Here is an 18,764-nt window from a genome sequence, read left to right as displayed (position 1 = left end):
CAAGGATCTTCAAATGTAGTGCATTCCACCACTAACATATGAACAGGCATTCATTCAAAGGAACGTGCTTATTTTAATGCATTTTAATGTGTATGTGGATGTTCTGGGGGTTTCAGTGCAGTCTGAATTAGAAATTGACTATTTGGCTATATAAAGTCCCTAATCCTTAACTCAAAATAATCCATGATTCATCATTAAAGCTTCAGAATAATCCTGTTTCAGTACTCCCCATCAATGTTTTAACAAGGTCTTGCCAATATTGTCCTTTAATTACAGACAGGGGAGGATCCCCACTACAAATTTCTCTTTTCCACCTGTCAAAACACAGCATAATAAAGCCAGGGCATGGAGGCAGGATGCAACTGGCTCAAAACAGGACTTGTTTGGTTACTGGATTTCAAAACCAGAGAATTTGTCATTTATTAGACAAACTAGCTAAGATGATACTAACCAGCAACCATATCAAACATTTCACGTAAATTATATGTTAATGGGAGGAGTCGCGCCTCACTGGTAGGGCATCTGCTTTGAACGCTGATTCCGGGCACCTGCACTTAACTGGATCAAGAAACACCTCCAACGGAGACCCTGGAGAGCCAACAGCCAGTCAGAGCAGACAATACAGACCATGAAAGAACAGTGGCAGTTTTGTCTGCTCCATACTAGGCAGCCCCATGCATTCAAAGGTGTGGCCATCACATTCCCAATTCTGCCACTCTTCCTACTCCCTCCTCTCCTATGACACTACCTATTCCTTAGAACTACCGGAGTTTTTGCCACCACCCCCACCCCCATTATCACAGTGTCATTCTAGGAGCCGCTCCCAGCAGTCTTCTAAGTCTGCAGTTGCCACAACACTCTGAAGCTGGGGGGGGGGGGCAGGTAAGACTAGCACCACCCTAATGATACCCTGATGTTTGGTAAAAAAAAAATCCCGACTATAAGCAATACCTTTTGCATTTGCACGACGGAAGGCACAGGGCAGGGCAGTGATGACTGTGCACATACCCAAAACTTGCCCTCAGACTACAAAAGAACTGTGTACCTTTTGCAAGCATAGCTGTAACAGGACTATATTGCATTTTCCTCAGTTGTAAATATATATATATATATATACACACATATACAGGACAGCCTTATGGTGGCTGGCTCCTATCAGCTGCAATGGCTGCAAGGGGAAGGGAAGGAAACTGTAATCCGCTCTGAGACTCCAAGTGAAGGGCGGAGTATAAATCCAATCTCTTCTCCTCCTTCTCTTCAAGAGAAGTGGGCAGTCACCAACTATGGAAGGCACTGATGCACTTGATGACCATTCAGCTGCTTGCCAAGGAGTGATGGCATTCTTTGTGACTCCAATCTTAATTAAGTCTCCCATGGTTTCCCACAGGACTCACAGGAGATATTTTCCACCCTCCAAAGGCTTCTTAGAAGCACAGTACCCTTTCTTAAGCTATCTTTCAGCAAAGTGCCTTCCCCAAGTACACCGGCTCCATGAGATGCAGATGGCTGCTTTCCATTATGGCTTTACAGCATACGGAAGAAACAGAATCAAACCTGCCAGTACTTATTTTAATGTTTGAATGGGAAGGCTCAGTTTTCTCATGCAACGGGGGGATTACTGAGGGACAGAAGGCGTCCCGTGAACTTACAGCTTGATTATGTGTGGATGCCGAAAAAGCTTCAGATTCTGAATCTCTCTGCGGATTTTTCCCACCACGTCAAGGCTGCGAATCTTCTGCCTGTTCAAGATCTTCACTGCAACTTTATGGCCGGTCAGTTCGTGTTTGCCAACTACAACAAAAGGGTTGGAAAATTGTTGTTTTGAAACAGGGGACGGGGACCTCTCAGGAAGTCGTTCGGTGGGACCCTTTCATTTGTAAGTTATTATAATATTATACACATTTATCTCCGGGCAACTTCTCACAAGTAAAAGCAAGTGACTTTGGGCACTACTATAGAAACAGGACACAACTGACGCCTTTATTACTAAGTAGACATACAGCAGTACCACCCGGATGCTCGAATCACAAATCAACCAGCAGTCAACACTAGTGATAATGAGGTAGGTGAGAATGTTACTTATCAGCGATAATGCATCACAATGAGGTAGGTGAGAATGTTACTTATCAGCAGTTTAGCTTAACGTCAAAGAGGTAGTTTTCAAACTTTTGGCTGTTAACCCTCCATGATATAAACACTCTGGGAAAATACTAAGTGGGGAAAATGTACCCATGCCCTAAACTGACAAAGATCCTACCTGGAATGTTTTACTTACATTTAGAAATGAAACTTTAAACTAGCATGGAATACTTGTAGCGTACCGCATACATCTCAAGAGTTTTATCAAAAACCAAAAGCAAATGAATTGAAATGTGCAATAAGAGAAATGAATTGAAGCAAAAGCAAATGAATTGAAATGTGCAATAAGAGAAAATAAAGAGTATTTATGGTATCTGTGTGAAAGAGATGTTTGTTATTTTATTTCGGTTTTTGATCTGCAATGCTTTAATTATTATGGTAAGTTGCCATGAGCTAAGCGGAAAGGTGGGGTATATATATTTTAACAAACAAAGCATGTGATTCCTAAGGGTGATCACCTGAAAAAAATTAATTACAAAAAACCTGCCAAATTTGACTGGCACTATATCTTTTAACTATGTTACGACTTAGTGTTATAGAACAATGGATTCGTATACATGGAATATCTTCCACACTGGGGGAGGGGGGGAGTTTTTCAGAAAAAAATTCTATAGCGCCTACATGGGACTTCCACTGAGAGAAGAGGGGTAATTTTCACCAATTCTCCCATCCCACCTTTGTCTCCCCCCTCACCTTGTCTGTGGCGGTCCCCTGTCCCCCAGAAACAGCACGAGGGGTGCATTTGAGGCTCTAATAAGAGGGGAGAGACAACAAAACTCCACTTTACTGACAGCCATTTGAAGTACTCCATGGGATCCAGACCTATTTCTGGAAAACGTTCCGCTCCCATCACTGGACACATGGGAGGGCAAAAAATCATCACAAAAGCACAGTGTGTTGGTATAGTGTTCAGCGTGCTAGACTAGGACCCGGTCGACCCAGGTTCAAATCCCTGCTCTGCCATGGAAAGACGCTGGGTGGCCTTGACAGTCTCACACACACTCGGCCTACCCTACCTCACAGGATTCTTGCGAAGATAAAATGGGAGGAGAAGAGAATGATGTACGCCACTCGGGGTCCCCATTGGGCAGAAAAGCAGAGTGTAAGTGAAGTAAAATAAATATTTTCATACTGATTCTTTTTTGATCATATTGGTGGATGATTCTACTTACTGATGTCACACGTAAGCCTCAGATCCAACAGTACAGCCCTCTGGTACCAGCAGAAGAATTGCCAGACCCCAATAGCTAGCCCAGCTCAATCACGTATAAATTGCTTGACAGTTTGGAAAGCAGAGATTGACAGGGAAAGCCTGTGTTCCCCTCCATGGACATTCCACACATCCTGTTCCCATAATTTCTTCAGGCCTCACACGTGTTATTGTATTGCATCAACTATTAAAAAGGCTTCACTCAGCCTGCATTTTCTTTGAGTGCTTTTTTTGGATTTCACATGGACATCTGAAGCCACATAAATTAAAAATGTTTACTAGCCACTACTGGTTTATAGAATAAAGAAACAGAATTACACCTGAAAATCTGCCAGCATACATTTTATGTATTAAGCACAAAGGCTTAGTTTCTCAAGGAACATTCTGTCTCAGTGCAATTATCATTCAACAGAAACAGTTGTGGAAAATAGCTGAGAAAAAGAATGCTGTTATCAGCCTTTAGGGAAATGTGGATTTATGAACCCAGAAGCTCATTATTATACTGGTGGATGAAAGTTTATGGAGTGGGTTGGGAGGGGAGAGAGAGGAGACAGCAGCAGAGGTGACTTCAATTTCAAAACGGTAAGTTGTGATAAACTGGATAAGCCACACAATAGGTAGTTACAGAGCAGAGAGGTTGACACCACATTCAACTACAAAAACACTTAAAATGCGATACAAGAGGAAAGTTTCATTGAGCCGTGTGGAAGGAGCAACAACACATGAAATGAAAAACTGTCCAACAAACCCAAACACACTAATATTTTAACTGATTTTTTTTAAAAATATGAAGACTAATTAACGAGAAGCAAAAAACCTGACACAAATCCATTTGAGAACTTGGAGACTAGTCCAAAAACTACATTACAAATCAGACATTAAGAATGACATACAGAATCTGTCCTAGCTGGGAGAAAAGCCACTAGGTTGTGTTTCCATTTCAATATGCACAAGAAAATGTAACACTAAAGATCATCAATGTAAGGTGGTCTTGGTGATTTCCAGAGAAAACGATACCCTGCTCATTACAAAAACAGAACTCTAGACAGTTTTGTTGAATATTTTGAACACTTATTTTGCTTGATCAGGTGTCTGGTGAAACTCAAAAACATCAAGGCCATTTTACTACAGTTGGCACAAGGAGAGATGACGCTGCAACTCTTCCAGAACTCTGGCTCTTTTAATAATTTACAGTGCGCTCATCTCCACATAAGACAGCAAGCTAGACAACGCAGGCACTAGCTATCTGTGCAAGACACATCACCTTCCCAGTTAAGTTTTACCAAGTTTCAGTTCACCTTTGGCACACTTTGCTTTGCTGCAAAAACACTGTGCATGTAATTTTGTTGTGAGGTCTCTTAAGACACCAACTTCTAACTGAACTGATGTATATTTTCCAAACAAAAATCCAACTGAAATGAGGGGGCGGGGAATACTAAAATATTCACATATTGTAGGCGCTCCAATGTAAACCAAATTCACTCCAATGCCAAAGAAGGACTTTTTCAGCAGCAACAACCTCATTGTCAGAACCCTTAAATAAATTATCCAGGCCAGCTGCTTTTATTTTTAGAAAAACAGAAACAAATCCTCCCCCCCCAATATTCTAGCAGGGATTTAAAGTGAGAGGGTGAATTTTAATAATCTGAGGATGTTTTATTTGTTGCTGATATGCCATTTTATAGCTTTTCAGATTTTTATTACAATTGTTAACCAGTGGTACTTTATTCTCTCAATGGCCTTATGTCATATTTTAAGTTGGGCTTCTATGTAACCAGATACCAATGCCATACTGTAAAATATTTTGAGTCAATGTCTCTGATATAAAATCTTCCTCTATGAAAAAGTTACATATTAAAAGCAACATGAAAAAGCTGTCTCTAAACACACCCAGAAAAATTTAAAGGACAGGCTCGGCTGTGGATATTGAGGGGTGAAATTCCTCTCCCAAAAAAGCATACTGATCTGGGTCTACAGCTTTGTCCATGTAAAAAAAAGTTACATTCATACTTGTAAACAATGTCCCTGAAGAACAGCACTTGCAACTTACATTTTAAAAAGACCACCTGGGTTATAAAACAACCCCTTCTTCCTCTTCACTGGTTCATGTACCCTCCCAGTTACCACTTCAGCGCCAACCTACATTCCTGCCATTGCTGCTTTCTGTCAAGCTCAAGCCCTTCCCTTCGCTTGTCATACTGAATTCTTGGGGGGAGGGTATATGAGTGCATGGGAGTAGCGGCCATAATTATTCCTTAAGTTGTGCCCCAAGTGTTGGTTCTCATGAGACTGACCTTGAAGATTCTTTGTGCCTAGCCTAGGTCAGATAGGGCACCATATATCTGCCTGTGTTGCCATAGAAACACTAAGGGGTAGATGTGACGTGTGAGAGTGTGGAATTTTATACTTTTGAAGAAGAGAAGAGAGAAGAAGAGATTGGATTTATACCCCGTCCTTCACTACCCAAAGGTGTCTCAGAGCAGCTTACAAACTCCTTTCCTTTCCATTCCCCTCCCCACAACAGACACCCTGTGAGGTAGGTGGGGCTGACAGAAGCAGCTCTTTTTCAAGAACAGCTCTTATCGGAACTACGGCTTGCCCAAGGTCATCCAGCCAGGTGCAAGTGGAGGAGTGGGGAATCAAACCCGGTTCTCCCAGATTTGAGTCCGCTACACCAAACACCGTGGTTTTCTTCAGTCCTAACAAAAGTTCTCATACCTACAGCAAGCAAATTTCTAATAAAGCATTTCACTGCCAACAGTGTGTGTGGAGAGTGACTTAGCTGGGGACCTGACACTTTCTCAGTTCATCCCCACCAATCCTGTTACGGCCTCTGCTTCCTCTTTCCACTCCCATTCTCCAGTCTCTGCTTCTTCCCCCTTCCTCCTGGTTGCTGTTCTCTCTCCCCGCAGCCTTTTCTTCTTAAAATACCTAGTTGGGGGGAGGGGGTGTTAGACAACGCCATAATGCCATGCTCTCAATCATGGCTATTTTTTAAAGTTGAAACGACTCTACAATCAACTAGGAACAACTAATTCTGCTGTGGGTTTTTTTTTCTTGAGAAGACATGCAGAAGGTATTCATTTACCTGGAGGTCATATTTGCATTTTTTTGTCTGATCGAGAACTAAAAAGTCTTCAAAGCCTTGCATAGTCACACACATTGTAGCAGAGGTTTATCTAGGAGAGAGCTGGCATAGTGCTGTGATTAGATTATCAGACGAGGATCTGGGGGACCCACTCAATCTCCTGCCAGGAAGCTCACTGGGTGACCATGAGCCAATCATTCTTAGCCTAGCCTACTTCACAGGATGAAATAGAGGAAGGAAGAACAACATACCCCATCTTGAGCTCCCTGGAAGAAGGGAGAGATAAAAATGCACTAAGTAAGTTTAAAATGAGTACCACACCTTACAGTTAAAGAACCAAAGATTTTCACCACATGACACGTGTTCCCTCTAAGCAGTGGAGTCTTGGGAGCAATAATTCTACTTTGTGAGCTACTGGCATTAAATCTGTGAGTGTGCGATTTGGCTACTGCATAAATTAGTTTGCCCTGGAGCCATCCTTCCTGAGCTAAGACAAAAATATGTGAGCTGGAGGCTAAAAAGCTGTGAGCTACCTCACACTAACTATGCTTAGAGGGAACACTGCTACTTTTGAAGCTGAAGAGACTCTCAAAAGCTGTGTGAGATATTGCTGGGTTGGTGGTGTTACTGGTCAAAACCTTCTCCACGTAGTTCATGGTGGACTATGCAGTTCTTCTCCTCCTCCATTTTTACCCTCACAACCACCTTGTGAGGTATGTTAAACTGAGAAGGAGTGAGTAGCCCAAAGTCACCCAGTGAACATCATGACTGAGGAGATCTTCCCAGAGGGTTCAGATCTCTGACATTTTCAGTGCCTGAGTAAGGCCCCCGGATCACCTAAACTGGGGTCCCCAACATGGTGCCTGACACCCTCTGACAGCTTTCCTGGTGCCCAACAGTGTTTTTAGAAAGTGGGCAGGGCCAGGTGGGGTTGCTGCTCAGCAGGGCTTCTGACTGGCCACTGGCAATCTGATTCGCTCAGTAGATTTTCAAGACGTTGCCTTGGCAGCTGCCACCTCCACAGCATACGAATCTTCACTGCGTGACTGAAAGTAAGCTGTGCATATGAAAGAAAACATTTTTAAACAATGTGTTCATTTCAAAAGGCATCCTGTTAAATGAAGCTTTGCTCACTGAAGAGTTACTGTTAAGAGTTATGTGCGACCTCACTTCCTGACATTTTGTGGTTGCACTCACCACGTGAAGCAGCCATTTTGTGGCTGCACTCACTACCCGGTGTCAGAATTCCAAAGATGTCCATAGGCTCAAAAAAGGCTGCAGACCTTTGATCTAAATTAACTATCTGATCTAACAGCCTATGGCTGTTGTTTTTTAAAGAACATGGTCAAAAAAATACCAGCATGGCATAAAAATGTGCCGATGGAACAAAACAGCTTGATCAAGGAGCCTATAAAAAGGCAATAGAGCTTCTTCCAAAAAAAAAGCCCTTCTCCCAAATGAAGGAAATAATAGAAAAGGACCAACAGCGAGCCAAATGGATGCTGGCAAGTCAAGCATGCAAATGCAGCTTTGTATTGACAGTCAAAGATTTCTGCTAATGATGGACAAAGATTAGCCTAATAGATTTGGAGCTGATTTGCCAAACCTCTGAAGAAATTTTGTAGCACTGTCCCCATCCTCAGGCCATGTTTTTCTACACAAATTTTACACAGCTGTATCTGCTGTCTGTTCCTTACAGGGAATTCCTCCACCACTAGCGACTACAGCAGGCCAAATGGAGGATATGCATTATTTCTTGGGTAAAGAGGTGGGTGGAAAGACCTGCAAGGGTGGGCAGGGCACGTAGTTTGGTCCGCTTCACACATCCCCTTCATGACTGTCAGATAAAACTGCACATGACTTCTGAAAAGTTTTGCTGTTAAGCGAATACAACTCAACTACATGACCCACCCTCTGCCTCTTGGCTAAAGGGTAAGCTAGAAATGTTAACAATCAAACTATGAACAAATGCCAAGGTCACATCTAAATATTCAGATAAGGGAATTTTCCCTTAGAAATTCCTAAGCAGATTTGTTCCCCAAGGAACTCGCAATGGAACATTCGTTTTCATACAGCTCTTGGCTTCCAAAGGAGAAAAAACATCTCTCTGCACCTAGTTGCTTTTGTTACCAGTGACCTAAATTTCCTCTTCACCTTTGCAGGGATGATTCCTGGCATTTTGTTCAAACCGAACAATAGGGCTACACCCTTTTCTCTTTCTAGGAGAGCTCCAAATCACCCAACCCAGCCAATTTGCCAAGACACAGCCTTTTAACCCGAAACTTACGGACATCTCTGGGAAGCACACGAAAAAATTCAGAGCCCCTGACTCTGGCCAGCATCCATGGATGAAAGATTGCTGGCCGCTTTACCTCACTAACTCAATCGTGGAGTTCAAAGTGAGCTTGAAGGGTTCATGCCATTGTCTAGGTTTCTGTGGGAAAGTAGAAAAGGAGCCACTTCCCCTCACTTCCTGTTAAGCGGTTTCCAGCGTTGAGCAAGGGGGGAAAGGCAAGCTCTTCAAAACTAGTCAAAACAGATTTATATCATGTATGAAAACTTACTTTCCAAGGAGTGTCAAACCTTCAGAAATTATGAATTCACATTTTAAAAACAAACAAACACAGGCCCGCCTGCTTGCTCAAAAATCTCTGATGGCTTGAAAGAAAAAAAGAAACAAATGCTTGATCTTCCTAACTTAGTGCTCATTTGGAGACATTTTACTGGATGCAAGCTAGTGGGCGAGACTCTGTTTTACAAGCCTGAATACAGATTTGGGGAATTAATTATTTGGAGGACAGGTCTATCAGTGGCTGCTAGCCATGGTGACTAAAGAGACCCTCCATGTTCAGAGGTAGAGAGCCTCTGAACACCAGTGCCAGGAGGGAACTAGGGGAAGGCCTCAGCCTCTATGCCCTGTTGCTGGACCTCCAAAGGAACTGGTTAGCCACTGTGTGAGACAGGCAGCTAGACCAGATGGACCACTGGTCTGATCCAGCAGGGCTCTTCTCACGTTCTTATGTACTTGCCAGTCCTCAGCAGTATAGTGTGTTTTTAATTTCAAAGGACAAAGTGATGTCCTTGCATTTCATTCCCAGAACTCCCAGCTATCACACTCTGAAAACCTCACTTTTGAAGCTTTCTAGGATAAGTTTTGCCTGGCACAGAGCCTGCACAACACAACCCTGTTTCAGCAAAAGTTTAAAAGTTATACAGAATGACTATAAAAGAAAACAGTAACGCTAGAGCACGAGTATTGTTTCCAACAACAAAGGATGAGCTGAATCTGATTCAAGACCCACAGTACACAGTGGTACTGTTGACTCGGGTCAATGCACTGGGCCTGCCAAGGGCCAGGATTTGCAATTTTATGAAACAAACATTCTAACCCAGCATGCTGTCAACTATGACAGTAAGACACTGGGGGGCGGACGGACGGGTGGATTTGCCAGATGGATTTACTCCAGGCTACAGTTCATCATCTAAAGTCATTAGGTAGGTTTTTTAAAAATAAATAAATTTAAAAGCCACTTATGCCCAAAGAAACGCACATACTAAAACACACACAAATAGTTCAATCTACCACTGATTTAGGGCCATGATACCAGCTTCCTTGCAAACAAGCAGAGGAAAAGCTAGAATCCAGTCCAGCAGCACCTTACAAACCAACAAGATCTTCAGGGTATGATCTCTTAAGGTAATTGTTGATCTCTAAGGTGCTACTACTGGACACGAATCTAGAATTCTACTACAGACTAGCACAGCGACACTCTGAAACAGAGCTCAGAAAAGGTGCCCAACATTTCCGAAGGCCAGCCAGGACACAGAGGTTTATATCATTGTCCCAAAACCAATAAAGATGGTACAAGGTGGGCCTGCATAGGATGGACATCATCCCTAAGCCTCAGCATCATAACACAAAAGGCACCACTGCGCATCCTTCTGGTGTGAACCTGACAAAGAGAATGCAGCAGAGCGAGTTTTGTAAAATAAAAGAGCATTTCTACAACAGCTACATTTGGATTGTTAAGGAAATTTAAAATGCTGGAAGATTAGCAGGCCAATAATATTATCAGATTTATGTTTTCTGCTCTAATGGTTTCCAAGCTCATTTCGTGGGATGAAATGTTTCGAGGCAGAAAAACAAGGCCCCGGAATTTCTGTCCAAGGCTGCAAGCAGCAAGCTCCGTGGAACATAGCGGGAGCGACTTCTAAGTAAGCAAACCACAGGATATTTGCTGGGTTGTCTTAATAGAGGTTGGGTCGACAATGGAATTTTCACAGTGAAACATTCACCAAAAGAACTAAATCAGGCAGGTTCAGAAGGGAAATAATTTTCTTTCCAAATTGATGGCTCCTTCTCACTGCAACAACAACAAAAAAGGACCTTACCCAGTGACAACATAACTGCAATTTCCTGTGAAGACACACAAGAAGGAACAGAGCATTGCTTCATTCTGCCCAAACAGGGCTCTAACACCCACACCCCAATTCTGTCCAACAACAGTCCAAAGCCAAAATCAAAATGCTTAAGGAGGAAGAATGTTCAAATGTTTTGTGGGGAGCTAGCTCAAGGCTTAGATGGTGCATTAATGTTCTACTCGCATGCGTGATGCCATTTCAAGCACTTCCATGTCACAGATATCCCTACAGCAAATTCCATAGGCAAGGATACGTCTAAAGCTGTCTTGTACCAGATCAGTGATCTAACTCACCTAGCTCAGTTATTTACCCACTACTTTGCCTGGCAACTAGGTCTCATGCAGGAAGCCTTTCCTAACACCCACCAAGGTCCACCTACATATAAGGACTGATCTCAGGACTTTCTGCACTCAAAGCGTGAGTTCTATCACTGCACCATAGCCTCCCCCCCCCACTCCAAGAACACCAATGATTTGTCTCTAACTTGGTTACTATCACGCCAACACTCGACTTTCCTTATGCCAATTCAGCTTTGCCGGTATTAGTCACAGATGCTAGGAGACTGCTAGAAATCTGGCACTTTTGATTTGTACATTCAGTGACTCATCTCATTCAAAATCCTGCCTGAGACAGCAGCAAGCAGCAAGCATAACAGCAGATGCGAACCAAATATCTGTTAAATCTGCCCTCAAAGCACTTGCAAGTGGGGAGATGGTTTCTTCATTAAGATTTGCATGAACAGCTGAACCCGGCGAAGACAGAGGTCCTGTGCCTGGGTCGGGGTGGTATGGGATTGGGGCTCCCGCTCCCGGCCTTCGATGGGGCACCTTTGGTGCCAGCTTCGGAGATTAGGAGCTTGGGAGTGCTCCTGGACCCCACCTTAACGATGGAGGCCCAGGTGGTGGCCACTGCCAAAGCAAACTTTTATCATCTACGGCTGGTGTGGCAGTTGGTCCCCTTCCTTAGCCGTGGCGATCTGGCCACAGTGATCCATGCGATGGTCACCTCGAGGTTAGACTACTGTAATGCTCTCTACATGGGGCTGCCTTTGTCGCAAATTTGGAGGCTGCAGCTGGTGCAGAATGCGGCGGCCAGGTTGGTAGCGGGTGCCTCTAGATGGGACCACATCCAACCTGTTCTGAAAGCACTGCACTGGCTGCCTATAGCGTTCCAGATTCACTTCAAAGTGCTGGTGCTTACATGGCCAGGGTCCGGCATACCTGAGGGACTGCCTTTCCCCACACAGGCCCCAAAGAGCACTTCGATCGGGGTCACAACACCGTCTAGTGACCCCGGGCCCCAAGGAGGCCAGGCTTGCTGCCACAAGGGCTAGGTCCTTTTCGGTGGCAGCTCCTACCTGGTAGAATGAGCTCCCGGAGGAGATCAGGGCCCTGCGGGACCTGGTACAGTTCTGCAGGGCCTGCAAGATGGAGCTCTTCCGCCAGGCTTTTGAGTAGGAGCCGCCGTCGCCACTACCACCACCGTGCGACTGCAGAGCAGTTCTGCCGTGTCAGGCTGACTGGCCAGCTGAAACATCATGGCCCATGGCATCCCCCCCCTCCTTTTTTGAACCCACTGGAATATGCAATAGGGAGTAAGTATTGTAGTCATTTATGTATCCTGTGAGATATGCATTTTTGCCTAAACTGTTTTAACCGTTGACTTTTACTGCACTTGTGCCTTAGTTGTTTTAACTTGTTGTATTTTTACCGCACTTTTGTGCCTGTGTAAGCCGCCCTGAGCCCGCGTGCGGGGAGGGTGGGGTATAAATGAAATAAAATAAATAAATAATAAATAAATAAACAGCTTTATTCCACTTTATTTAAAACAAAGAAAAACCTAGCAGTTATGCTGCAGATACTGTTTTTGTTCTATGTAAAGAAAAAATAACAGGCCTGCTAATTACATGCTTTACTACTAATGTCATGAAGCAATCTTATCGTGGATTATCACTGGCAACTATCAAGAATGCAACTGTATAACCATTTTTTGGCAGCAGGGCATCATGGATATTTTTATACAAGGCTCAACATAAGTAATTAAGTGCTGTTCTCAAGCTAGAGCATCCAATGCTTTCTTGGGCATAATCTCCATTAGGCTCAGTGGAACTTCTCAGGTAAGTGTGCACAGAAGAACCAGACTACAAGACAAACACTTCCATTTTGTTGGCTAGAGTAACCAGAGTACATCACAGTCACGCAGCAACCTGATGTGAACAAAGTATTACGAAGTCTCTTTAATCATCACTGTAACATGTTTGAATAGCTGGGTTGCATTTAACAGCAAGAAGCTACTTCAGAAACTGTTATGTCTGCAAGAAAGTGAACAGCTTTCCTCAGAGTAGACTAGTAAGCTGTAAGTCCAGCTATTTGGATCTTATCTCGGAGAGCCAGTTTGGGAGAACCAGGTTTGATTCCCCACTCCTCCACACTCAGCTGCTGGCATGACCTTGGGTCAGTCACAGTTCTCTTGGAGCTGTTCTCTCAAGGGCAGTTCTCTCAGAGCTCTCTCAGCCCCATCTACCTCACAGGCAGTGCTCCCTCTAAGCTGTAGAGTCTTGTGAGCAAAAATTCTACATTGTGAACTACTGGCATTAAAGTTGTGAGGGAGCGATTTGGCTACTGCATAAATTAGTTTGCTCTGTGGAGCTAAGACAAAAATGTGTGAGCCGGAGGCTAAAAAACTGTGAGCTAGCTCACACTAGCTCAGCTTAGAGAGAACCCCGCTCACAGGGTGTCTGTTCTGGGGAGGGGAAGGGAAAGGAGATTGTAAACCGCTCTGAGACTCCTTCAGGTAGTGAAGGGCAGGGTATAAATCCAATCTCTTCTTCATCATCTCTAATTGAACACTGAGAACAACAGTACAGGAAGACTTTTCCCTTGATGGGGCCTTCCATTACCACTACAGGCACCTGGAACGTGAGGAGAGTGAAAGCTCTTCTTGTCAGAGATTAGCCGCAAATAGATTATGGCAGCTTGCTAATGCCAAAACAAAGCCTAAATGCACTAGATTCCACCTGGAAAGTTATCCGCAATGCTTCCTTTTCAAGCTCATGCTTGATTTGCAGCGTTCTTTATACTGCCTGAAGGCTATTCGGTTCAAACTGGTACAAAATTCTACTGAACTTGTTAGCAGGCACGTCTGTCCCGATGTAATACCCAAAGACTCAGAGCACAGCCTCCATAATACCTAATATATGGTATTTACTCAAGAGGAAGAATGGCCACCATAAAAACTTTTATGCTTTACAAGCATTCTTTACTGCACCCCTCCCACCTTCTGACTGGGTTAAAAAGACTCAGGTCTCCATTCCTACTCATTGTCTCAGGAAGGGATCTTTGAGTCTCGAGTGCGCAATACTCTGAAACTCTTGCTGGTCTCTAAGGTCCTATCGAACTCGAATCTAACTGTTTAACTTCAGACCAGCACCTTCTGTATATAACTGTAACTTGTATGTGAATGTAAGACAACCCCCCCCCTCTTTTTATGGCACACCTGGGGGAGAAAAACTAGTCTTGCATTTGAGTCAATACTGTAATACCTTTCATTATGTGTCCCCCTAAAAGGCCCAGATTAGCCTGATCGTGTCAGACCCCATAAACTACATAGGGTCGGCTTGGTTAGTTACTTAAATGGAGACCGCCAAGTATGTCCAGGGATGCTATGCAGAGGTAATAATTAATATCGTATGGCATTGTGTGTAGTAGGAGCGAGCGAGTGAAGGGGCCGGACCAACTGGCACAGAGGCGGAGCAGCGCGGCAGGCCGGAGCCTCATCAGGACAGAGGCCGCAAGCGGAGCATGCGCGGAAGTGCGATTGGTCCTGGCCGGAAATTAATCGCTACAGCCGGAAAGAAGGAAAACTGGGAAGACCAGCACCAGGAAAGGACGCCGCCGACTACCGCCGCAAGAACAGGACAACAACCGAAGATCCGCCGCAACAAGGGTGCCTGGTAGGGTTGTCACTACCCCTGTATATCTGTGGCCCTAGGTTAGATTCGGTAATGTGATTAGCACTCCCTGTAAGCCGCCCAGAGACCCTTAGGGGTTAGGGCGGGATAACAAATCGAATAAATAGTATAGCCAGGAGATCTGAAGATTGTCTGGCAGCCTAAAGTTCTAACTCTTTAGCGTTATACACCACTAGGTGGTGAGCTACTTATTTTTGGGGCCGAGTGAGAGCTCTGAAAGAGCTGTGACTGACCCAAGGTCACTCAGCTGGTATTCATGTGGAGAAGTGTGGAATCGAACCCAGTTCTCCAGAATACAGTCTGTTGCTCTTAACCACTACACCACACTGGCTCTCTATGCAAAGGCAGGCATTGCCAAACCACCTCTGTACATCTTTTGCATTGAAAACCCTTCAGGGTCGCTATACTTAGGCTGTGACTCGATGGTACTTTCCTCCACCACCACCAATAAAGGGTATTATGGAGGACATGTACAATCTCCTGACTGATGTGGGACACAAAATATACGCTGTTCTTCCTTTGAGTCATCTGCACTGGAGTCTTGTTAACCAGCATCTTGAAAGTATCAGCCCCCCAAACATTACCAACTTTAAAGTTCTCAATGACCAGCACACAGCATACCCAAAGAAGCACTTTCCTAGCATACAGATTTCCAGGCAGGCCTGTAGCCAGAAATTTTCCCGGGGGGAGGGGCAAAGAGGGGGCACTTCCGGGAGGGAGGATGGGAGGGAGCCCGCAGGAGCTGGCTTTATATTACAGGAGAGCTGGCTTTGCTCAGGCCTTTACTAAAGGCTGGCAGAGAGCTGGGTCAGTGCTGCCAAAGAAAAAGACTCCACATTTCCCAAATGTCCATTTGCACACTCCCATAAATTGTAACAGCAGAAGCGGCCGTGGGGAAGGGAGGTGCGGGAGGCACCAGGGGAGTTAGGGAACTGTCCCTTGCAGCGGTCTCTTTAACCACAGTTGGAGATGGAAGCAATTAAGACAGGCAAGGATCCGCGGTGATGATTTTTGTGCTCCGGGCCCAGCAAACCTCTTGCTCTCCTCTAGGCACGCAGCCCACTGTCTTTTCTCTGAGCACCCGGACTCAACACCCCCTTCTCCCCTTGGCCTCCTCCTCACCCTCCCTTCCCCTCCCTCACCCCACCACCGCCTGCATCTCTCCCTCACCTTAATACCAGTTCTTTGGCAAAGAGGAAACTTCCTTCCCCTCCGGCCCTGCTCCAGCCACTGCGAGGGTGGTGGGGGAGGGGGGCAGCACACTGCATGCCCCCAGCTTCCTCCCCCTTCCGGGACTGCGACAGGAAGTTGGTGAGGCAAGGGCGGGCAGGGGTAAAAAGCGCGTTGTGCTGGGGGTGGGTCTGGCATCCTCCCGGGGTGTGGCAGAGGCTCGTCCATGGGGGTGCTGCCCCCAAATGTCCCCCCCATGGCTACAGGCCTGTTTCCAGGTAATCTGGGAATAAGACAGGGAAGTCATGCTCTTTCAGCCCTGGCTAGCCTGATCTTGTGAGATATCGGAAGCTAAGCAGTGTCGGCCCTGAAAGGCACAAGATGCAGCAACCGAGGTCTAGTTCTGGTCACGGCCTGGAAGGAAAACATCTGGGGAACCCTCTGTACACTGTCATGAGTTCCACAGAAGAAAAGGCATGATACAAGAGGCATTTTAATAAAGGCATAAGGCCCAGCCAAACCCAGCAGCAGAAGCTAACTACTCAGGGAATCCAAACTCACAGGCTATTCTTTAAAAAGACTCGCAAACAGGGGGAAAAGGATACAGTCTCTTTCCTGAACCTTCAGGCAACACTTTTGGAGACCGGTTTGCTCTACTCCTCTTTATTTTCCTAACTGCAGTCCTTTAGGGACTGGGGGAGGGGAGGGCTTGAGTTGCAATCAACAGAGGTGCCATGGAGCAAGGGCACAGAAAAATTAGCTTTTCCTCCAAAGACAGCAATACAGCCTGGGTGTGCCCTGGTTTAGCAAAAGCAGGGGAAAGACAGGCCTCTTGGTGGCACCCCAACTATAGCCTATGCTCCCAAGAACAGCCTGCCATGCCACACCCCGACTGCAACTCAGGAGGCAAACAAACACCTTAATTATTTCAGCAGCCTTTTAATGCTAAAGCTACATGTCCTTTTATTATTTTAGTGTGTTTGATGATTTCATAGTGTCAGATTACAGTTTTCACGTTGTCTTGAGAACGAATACAGAAAGGCGGCAAAAAACATTATAAATAAAATACACATAAGTATTCAGCTGAACCACAGTATCCCTGGCTGGTTGACAACAATGCTTTATATTTTCATTACAAATTCCCAAGCCTTGTTTTGTCACAACCTGAACTACCACACCGAGCCAGATCTACATTAGCCCATTCTATGTTCCAGCTACGGATTTTAGCAGGATTGGCCCAGGGAATCACAAGCAAAGCAAATTCTGCTTTTACCATTCACTTCCAGTTTTCAGTCAGGGGGGGAAAGGAGGTTTTAAGTACACTCCGAACTTGAGACTGTGCACACGCCTATCAATCACCTTGGGTTAACATTCACAGCTAGCCTGTTCTTTTGCAAGGGGGAAAAAAAGTCAAGCTGTTGATCGCAGCTGCAAAGTGTTCCCAGCCTGAGAGCACAGAAGACCAAGATTTCTAGGTTTTTTTGCCATTCCTACCACACCACCTCAACACACTCCTTACAGTACACTTGGAGGGGGGTATGAAGACGTCACCCTGGAGTGGCTGAAACGGGATGAGGCAAGAACAAGGAGCCAGCCCTGGCTGGGAAGTGGTTTGGATGGCAGGGGGATTGCTGGAGGATAACAACAATAGGGAGTCCAGACAGGAATTTACAGGTCTCCATGTCTCCAACAGACTAGAAATATCCAAATATATTTTGTTCTCAAAGCAAACCCCGACACGTCCTTCCTTAGACAAGCACTACTGGACGCCACAGGGGCCTCCTCCTGAATAAACTTGCACAGGCTCAGGGCGACCAGACTGCAGGAACCCACTCTTACAACACTTCCTTGCAAGGAAAAGGCCCACGGCACTTACAGAGATTTACTTTCAAGCAAACGTGCACGCGTTGCACGGAGCACTGCGTCCACTTTGAAAGAAAAACCATAAGGCAACCCGGCTTGCTTAAACTCGCTTTTGAGCAAGGCTTTCGGAAAAATTCCCATGACAGGTGTATTTAATCTCTCGTTAATCCCTCTTGGACACAGTTCCTCATGAAGTCACCCCCCTCCTTTCCCCAGTCAAAAGGTAGGGAGGAACCCTTTTCCCAAAAATTGTGGGCTTTCCCCCAAAATAATTTGGGGGAAGCAACCCTTAGTGCAATCCCAGGGTAATAAGTAATCCCCCTCTCCTTACCGCATCCCCCATTCCCTTAGCAGGAGAACGCCAATTCCTCCAGTTCCCCCCCACCCCAACCTTTGGTGAGAGCGGGGCACAGTCTTCAGCCCCACCACGGTTCTCCCCAGGAGGGAAAGCCGGCCCGGGCCTCCCTTTCCCAGCGCTCACCCTTGACTTTGCCGAAGGTGCCCACGCCCAGCGTGTCCCCCAAGATGTAGTGCCCTATCTTCACCCGCCCGTGCTCATGTTTCTGTTTATCCGCCGCCGCCATCTTGCGCCAAGACCCGAGCCTGCGCATAAGCGAGCGAAGACGGAGCCGCTTCCACGCCCACGGGGCGAACCAGTCGAAAGGCCGGCGGGAAGAGACAAGGTGCGGCTCAACCACACAAGCGCCCGCCCGCACCAAAACCCCGGAAGCGAACCTGAGCGGCTTCCTTGCCTGCTTTGCGCCCCGCTTCCTCGCAGCGGCGTGAGCGCTGTTTGTGGGAGAGACCATTCTCCGAGGAGGGGGAAGAGAAGATGGGTCCATGCGGGGGGGGGGGAGGAAGCCCTGAGAAATTAGTATTTATAGTGTTTTTCTTTATAATGA

The 18,764-nt window shown here is 45.6% G+C and overlaps 1 protein-coding gene across 1 annotated transcript in view; it reads right to left on the bottom strand.

Moving 5' to 3' along the window:
* The window catches only part of PRKAA1 (protein kinase, AMP-activated, alpha 1 catalytic subunit), a 33,616-nt gene extending 15,143 nt beyond the window's left edge, over positions 1 to 18,473 (bottom strand). The window contains exons 1-2 of the mRNA XM_015409334.1: positions 18,344 to 18,473; positions 1,650 to 1,791 (exon numbers count right to left, since the gene is read on the bottom strand). Coding sequence (XP_015264820.1) covers positions 1,650 to 1,791; positions 18,344 to 18,473 — 272 coding nt within the window. The remainder of the gene's footprint in view (positions 1 to 1,649; positions 1,792 to 18,343) is intronic.
* Between the last annotated feature and the right edge of the window lie 291 nt (positions 18,474 to 18,764).

Source organism: Gekko japonicus, unplaced genomic scaffold (assembly GCF_001447785.1).
Source record: "Gekko japonicus isolate JY-2015 unplaced genomic scaffold, Gekko_japonicus_V1.1 scaffold650, whole genome shotgun sequence".
Classification (NCBI taxonomy): domain Eukaryota; kingdom Metazoa; phylum Chordata; class Lepidosauria; order Squamata; family Gekkonidae; genus Gekko; species Gekko japonicus.
This window is presented reverse-complemented; position numbering and strand designations above follow the sequence as displayed.